This window comes from Rhinoderma darwinii, chromosome 3 (genome assembly GCF_050947455.1).
Source record: "Rhinoderma darwinii isolate aRhiDar2 chromosome 3, aRhiDar2.hap1, whole genome shotgun sequence".
NCBI classification, from domain to species: Eukaryota; Metazoa; Chordata; class Amphibia; order Anura; family Rhinodermatidae; genus Rhinoderma; species Rhinoderma darwinii.
Genome location: NC_134689.1, coordinates 22,704,676 through 22,712,615, shown reverse-complemented (window position 1 = coordinate 22,712,615; position 7,940 = coordinate 22,704,676). Strand labels below are relative to the sequence as shown.

Here is a 7,940-nt window from a genome sequence, read left to right as displayed (position 1 = left end):
AGAATATACAGTGCTAATTTTTGCACCAGAATCTGCCTAGGACCCATGGTTATATATATAACATAGGATATACTAGTCGTGTCCAATAGCAAACATCTAGAGACAGAGAAACACAAACATGAAGCCCTTAGATTGAGTGGTAGGGCTGGGTCAGGTATGGGCCATGGCAAGGGCATACGTACGATGGAGGCCGGGCCCAGTTTGTCAAATTCGTTTTCTTTTTGAGTGGGGAGAACCTATGAAAGACTCTTCTCTAGAGATTGCATGGTTAGCAAACAAGTGGGAGGGAAATGGCCCAATGATAATGTAAGGATGTGAGTGTGGTAACAAAAACCAGGCCCCGCTGTCCTGGGTGGCAAAACCCAGCACCAAAATGCCACTGCATCAATGGTGCATGTTCCAAAAATACACCCACTGCACCTACAAAGAGGGGCACATCCCATTCCTCATGGGTGATGTGGCCCTACAGAAGGCTTTCTTTCCAGATTCACCTACCCCTTCCCCATGGGCAATGTGACCCTATATAAGGATTTCTCGACTTATCGCCTATCCTATTCCGCATGGGCGACGTGGCCTTATATAAGGCTTTTCCTTTTATCAAACCTAAGGGTCACATTGACTTTCTCTTCTCCATTAGATGGAAATGAACGGGACAACCAAGTCATAGGACCTCCTTTCTTTAGATGGAAGGCTGCGGTGAGAAGGGGAGGGTCATTTATTCCGTTTTTGTTAAGTGACACCCTTTCTCTATGTACACCCCATCTTTAAAGTCCAGGCATTTTCAGGTTTAGCTGGCTGAATGGTGTATATAATGGATCCACAGCACCATATGACATAGAAATATTAATGATCGCTTTCAATAAAATCCATGTTTTATAAATTGTAGTACTAAAGAACGCTACATAACGTACTTACAAATCCACAATTGAAAAACCCATCATTGCAAGTATAAGGGTACACATTGTAGGAATTTTACAATTAATACAAACAAGTTTCTTCTTGAACAGAAAAATAAAGGCTGTAATGTAATATCATCTAAATAGTTTTATAAAGTGCAAGAGTGCCTGTTGGACACTACTGCAGGGAAATGGTAACCCGATCAGTTATTTCCATAGTAGTGCCAAGCTTCACACATATCCATTCCCTTCTACTAGCAATGCTCAGCTTACCTTGCCTGCTGCCGGGAAGTCTTATAGATAAGCCAAGAATAAATATAAAAACAAATAAGTATAGCAGTACTTAAAACAAGCAAAAGGCAGCGTAAAATATAGTACAATCACTCTGCAGAAGTTTGGCCGCTGATTTCTAGGTAAAAAGAGTGCATTGCGAGGGAGAATAAAATGGCCACTACGAGCTTGTGGACCTTGGGCTGCTTGAAGATAGATCAAAAAATTTCACGGTTCAAGGTTTTGTCGAGTCAAAAAGGAAAAATATATATTTTTTCCCTCACATAATTTTTTCACTAAGCAGGTTGAGCATCATTAAATGATGTTGACAGAAAAGGTGTGGAGATATCATTGTATCTCCAGTGGATAGTCCTGAATGAGGACTTCTTCATATCGTACTTCAGAATCTACTGATAAACATTCCAGTAATTACCACTGGTTGAGCATTGAATCGCAAGTGACAGCAGAACAGTCCAGTCAGCAGCCCTATATTTTTTTTTTAATGGACGGATGGCACATCTTGGAAAGGTTGTTTTGGTTTCTGAGAAAGACAATGATCGGTGGTTCCTAAGACCTGTTCTGAAGGAATACAGAGAGAATGTGCTTTAAGTGGAAAAGCCTTTCTTTTAATGATGTCATGGAGAGTATCAGCATCTGGTAAGTTGGATCCAATTGTAATACGGATAATAGCCACCAACACCAGATAGGACCATCTGGAGATGCCTGAAAAAGATACAAGGACAACGTGAGGGCACTATGTAAAAATATAACATGTCTTGTCACAATGGTAGTTCAAGTGAACCTGACTCTGCATATACAAAATATTTATTTTTGGGTTTTTTTAGAATTTTTTCTGGATTTAATAGTGGGTGGTCTCCACAGAAGTCATGCACACAAATCTGTGCCCAGAATGTGAATGAAACAACTCTCTCTATCCCTCTCTCTGGAGGAAGTCACAGCAGGATTTCCAGTATCAAACCCTTGACTCACCATGTCATTATTTCTTTCAGCTTGCCATTACCTTACACACTCAACAAGATTTACCAACATCATGTACTCAGTAGACACGTCTTTGATGAAAAGGAAAGCTGTGGCTTTATTTGACAGTGATTGGGGCTTTCAATCGTTTAAAAATTTTCGAATACTGAATCTGTCATAGTAGAATAAAACGACAGATTTATCTTAGCGTGAACAGATTTACCTTAGCGGAAGTGAAAAACTGGGATGGTTGCCTAAACTAATGTGTATTAAAGGGGTATTTTCATCTGAGAATGTGAAGGCATATCGCTAGGATATGCCATAACATACTGTTTGTGGAGGTCCAACCTCCGGGATGCCCACTAATTCCATAAGCAAAGTGTGACAACACCCTTTGGCAGTTCTCACAACGGCTATTCCGGGCCAGGAGCATTGCCGTGCAGGAAAAAACAGTGGGTCTGCAGTGCTTAAAGGGGTTGTCCGAGACTTAATGACTTTGTGTTAATGCTTGTAATTTATAAATGTAAATACATTTGGAATATACTTACATTTTCCAAAGTGGCCCCGTTTCCAGATCCTGCCGTGGGGTACTTGACGGGTGACGTCACTCTCTGCACTGGCTCTGCCGCTTTGTTGATCTTGAATTATTTTCTGGGTATACAACACGTCACTTGTGACGTGGTGTATATCGGCTTGTTCTGTTGTAACGTGCATGTGCGGCCCTGCTGTTATCTCGAGAATAGCAGGGACCGTGAGAACAGCAGTCACAGCGCATGCGCGTTATGGGCTGTGAAGCAGAACAGCCCATACACGGCACGTCACAAGTGACGTGTCGTATACCCGGCAAAGAATTCAAGATCAACAAAGCGGACAGAGCCAGTGCAGAGAGTGACGTCACCCGTCAAGTACCCCACGGCAGGATCTGGAAACGGGGCCACTTTGGAAAATGTAAGTATATTCCAAATGTATTTACATTTATAAATTACAAGCATTAACACAAAGTTATAAAATGTCGGACAACCCCTTTAATTAGCACTTCAGCCCCTTTTATTCTGATAATCGTGGGGGTTCCGGCAGTCATATACCCCACACATTAGGAAGTGATGACATATCCTTACGATGTGCCGTAAGTTCCTATAGTAGGAAAACTTTTTTAAGAAGAGGGGAAGACAAATTACTACGGGCTTTAGGAGCCAGTTGGACTCCTCCAAGAGCCAGGTTGATTAGGTAATAGCCTAACAATAAGAACTACCATAAATAGCAGTGGAAAACCAAAAGAGAGTGCCAGCCTGCCTGGCATCTCTCCAGCCCTGAATTAGGCCATTGTGCGTCCCAGTCTCGATAAGACATGCAATCTTCTGCAGTGTTGTCAATATCTGGCCACAAAGCATGACTTTTCTAGGTAACGGTAAATTTATTGACAGACCATAAAAAAAATTATTTAAAAAAATCACAATCTTTCAGCAAGGTGTGTCTAAAAAACACTTTTTTTTACATTTTCTACTAGGCTTCATTCACATCTGCGCTAGGGCTCCGTTCAGACAGAGCTTTCAATGGTGACGGATCCGGTGCTGTTTGTCTCCGTTGTGCAAGGGTTCCATTGTTTTGACGGAATGAATAGCGTAGTTGACTACGGTATTGTGAGATGGTACCCTTGCACAACAGAGACAAACGGAAACCATTGGCACCGGATTTCAATGGTGATGGAAACGGAAACTTATGGTTTCAGTTTGTGTCAGTCAGGCCTCCGTTCCGATGGAAAGCTCCGACGTAACGTCAGAACGGAGCCCTAGCGCAGATGTGAACGAAGCCTTAGTTTGTCTATAGTGTCAATATTGGAGAGGTTCCCCAACAACAATTATTTGTACAGAAACCTTAATAGATAAGATAAAAGTATGGTGTGAGTCTTGCCAAGACCTAAGTAATCGGAGATAGACTGGGAATCCAACAGGTGCTGCTTTGTTGGGATAAAGAATTTGGCTAGACAGAGGAAGTCTTCAAAGATTCTTTATTTAGAAATTTTTGTAAATTCGTAGAAATGTGAGCACCGCTCTACAAACTAAAAAGGTGTTTTCAGATTTTTTTTTTCCTCTAAGGTTTCCTAGCAACAAGACTATCGGATATTCAGCTGAAAGCTGGATTGGCACCAGGCTTACAGCTCAGAAGGCGAACAGAAGCCTGACATCAATCGCAACACACAACATCAATCACAACATCAATCACAACACACAACATCAATCACAACAGCAATCATAACGTGCCATCCCCTATTTCTTCATGCGCTATTAATCAGATTTTTCTAAAAAAATATATTTAATTGTAGAACATCTTTAATAAGGCAACTAAATGCAAAGGGTACCTGACAATACTATCAAAAAGTCTACAATGTAGATCTGAAGTGCCATCAAGATGTAATGTAATTATAGAACCTTAGGCCCTATGCACAATACCGTATTTTCAGCATCCGTAAATACAGATCCGTAGTCAGAAGCATCTTATCCGCATATACGGAACAGTATCCGCAAATACGTATATACGGATCCGCAAAAAGAAGAAAACAAACAAACGACGTGCAACATCTGCAAACCTGGTGTCGCCTAGAAACGCTTTCATAATTATGGACGGCTACACGTCCGTAATTACGGAAGCGCCCATAGACTTGGGGAGTTAATGCCATAATTACGGATAAGAATAGGACATGTTCTATATTTTACGGATCATTTCTACGGAACGGACGCCCAGCCATAAAAATACGGAAATGTGTGCGTAGCCCATAGAAATGAATGGGTCCGTAATTACGGATGAACAATATGGTCGTGTGCACGAGTGTACGTTCTACTTTGGCATATCTATTCTCGGATTCCAGAATATTAAGGAAACAAAAATAGAAAATGATACTAAAAAACAGTCATTTATAATCCCCTGTTTGGGTTGAAGTGTCGCCCCGGGGTCTTTAAGTACGCTATTTTGGTTTTGAGAACATTTTCCAGTCATTTGCTTGCAAGCACCTGGCGGCTTTTTAATGGACAGCAGCATCAATCTCGCTTTCAGGAGCCGGCAGTGTGGGCAAGGAGAAGGACTGCAGGGTGCGAGCAGGGGGAACAACACTACACGGTGCACTGAGTCCGCTAACGTCTGTCTTTAACCTCTTCCATACCACCTTCAAGGGTAGTCCCATCAAAATATAAAACTCTACAACTACTTTACCATTTTATCTCAAGCTTTTATATGCAGTGATCTTAACGTACATACTTTATACTACTGAAATGTCAGAAGAAATTTTTCTTTTTATATATATATATATGTATATATATATATAATTACCTCCCCACCCAGAAAAGTGAGTGCATTGGTGGTCTAGTGATGGCAGCAGGGACTTGCGTTTATCCCTGCTGGAATTGCGGATGGAAAAAACACAGCAGAATACAGTAGCAGCAACGTGGATGACATTTAACAAATCTCATCCACACGCTGCGTAAAAATACAGAGACTAAATTAACCTGCGGTGTGTAATTTTCGGACTGCGGCATATCAATTCCTGCTGCGGAATGTGGAGAGAATTGCGGCGGTTGTCATTGAAGATGTCACCATCTCCCAGCATTGTGAAAAACGCAGCAAAATACCCATCATTTTCTGCCGTAAAAAAAAATGCATGAGTGCGTTCTTGCTGCAGCGGAAAGCCTGAAACTTTCAACGGAACTGCTGCAGAAATTTTCTGCAGCAATTCTGTTGTGTGTGGACAAGCCCTTACAGCGCGGACAGCAGGGACAACCGCACGTCCTTACTGCCATCACTAAACCATCAAAGACGTCATTGCCGCCTGTGAAGGGGCACTGTGGTGGTCACTAGTTCGGGAGTACAGTGGCTTGTACTGTTAGGGGCACGGTGGCTGGTGCTGTAAGGCACGGCACGGATAAGCTGCGTAAAAACCACGCAGCGTATACGACCTGGAACCTGCAAGACATTCCGTCCGATAAATCGCACCACATTGCGGTGCGATTTTTCGGATGCAAATTCTGCTGCGTAATTAGGCGCACATTCTTACCCCCTTCTCTCCACTGACGTCCGCTCTGGCTTCCGTGGATGAAGTTTCAGGCCATGTGACACACGGTCATCCCAGAAGGCCAGACAGCACGAAGGAGATCGTTCTCGGTAAAAACGTTTGTTTGTTTTTTACTGGCGCTGCAATTTTTGCGGCGTAATTACTCTGAATAAGCCGCAAAAGTCGCAACACGTGGTTTTTCTGTTGCGGGTTTTGCATCCCCATTGAATTCAAATGGGGAAAACCCGCAGCAGAAAATCAATGAATACTCAGCGTAAATTGACATGCTGCAGAATAAAATTCCGCACCGCAGGTCAGTTTATTAACGTTTATACTGTGGGTTTTTTTTCCGCAGCGTGGGCATGAGATTTTCTAAATCTCATCCACTTTGCTGCTACTGTAAACGCTGTGGAATTTCCACACAGACTTCCGTTGCGGAAATTCCGCAGCTTTTACGCTACTTCGAAACCCGACCTTAGGTGTTCAAAGGCAATAGGTTGGGGATCTTTTTGCCCTTTTTTTTTTTTAAGGGTACAAGTCTGAACTTTTCTCTGTGGTACATTCCCAGAAGTAGTCAAGTGTGCAGTAACAATTAGTTTATGTGTTAATGGTGATAACCAGCGTCAGACTGGCGCTGCCGAATACCAAAGGATTCTCCGGTGGGCCCAGGCTTTAACACAATAATGGGCCCGAAAGGACCAGTAGAAGAGAGCCCTATTTAAAGCGGACTTGGAGACCTACAAAGATCATGGGGACAGACATTAAAGTCTGCCTCATCCCAGCCTTAATGGATAATAAGAGGCAATAAGAGATGTAGAGAAGTAAACACAGGACCCTTTAAGTGAAGCAAGCGGAACACAAATATTTTGTGGCTTACGGACACCATGATATCGATGCCTAGAACCCTCTCACTGCGGGATTTCAGCTCCGGTTTAAGTCTGCCAAACAAAGGTAGAGATTTACAACACAGCAATTAAATACACCCGCTGGGTGTCCGGGGTAATGTGATGGATATGAATAATTGAATACAGTCATCATAAACCTAGTCCTATAAACGTGCTGGTAATTACACTGATTTACGTTCTCGTATCCACCTGGCAAACGCTTTATACAGCCAATGTCCCCTTATATGATGATATCCCTCGTCGTGGAATTAAATTATTCACTGGATGACACTGCCTCACGCTGGACGGTGGGGATTTACGGTGACTTTGGTAAGAAAATGCTCCAAAATTGCGCTCTAAACATAGTACTCACAGAATTTAGAGATCACCATATATCAAGACCATATGGGACAGCGTTTAATTGTCATTTTCTTTATCCAACTATGTACTAGATTTTCTATATGACCCCTTTCTGCGTCTTAGTTTTTCAGTAAATAAAAAAAAAAATTGTTGATCAAATTCAGGAATTTTCCAAGTTCTTAAATTAATACTTCAGGAAAAACTGATGTACTGTATTATGTCTAGCGCAGGGTCTTAGTGCACAACACAAACATTCAAAGATAAAAGTCATGCACCACCCCTTTAGGCCATGCACGTGGCATAACACAACGAATATGTTTTCCTGGAGCTTTCCTTTAAGCTGGCCATAGGCATTTATAGGGTTTTTCCAACTAGGCAAGCACTTCTCCAAACAAAGCAGTCCCATGCAATCAGCGGATTGCCATAGGACGGCTGCTGAAATCTCAGGCGATCAGCTGATGGCGGAAACTGCAGGTGGCCACTACAGGCGAAGTGTAGAATTACACGACG

General features: G+C 42.4%; 1 protein-coding gene across 3 annotated transcripts in view; it reads right to left on the bottom strand.

Moving 5' to 3' along the window:
- Nucleotides 1-854: 854 nt before the first annotated feature.
- Nucleotides 855-7,940, bottom strand: part of LOC142748831 (LON peptidase N-terminal domain and RING finger protein 1-like) — a 52,379-nt gene continuing 45,293 nt past the window's right edge. For 2 of the 3 annotated variants that reach the window (XM_075856118.1, XM_075856119.1), the window contains exon 11: nt 855-1,889. In XM_075856118.1, coding sequence (XP_075712233.1) covers nt 1,734-1,889 — 156 coding nt within the window. In that variant the 3' untranslated portion in view covers nt 855-1,733. Of the gene's footprint in view, nt 1,890-3,138; nt 7,125-7,940 lie in introns of those variants that run through there. The other variant, XM_075856120.1, reaches the window with a different exon arrangement.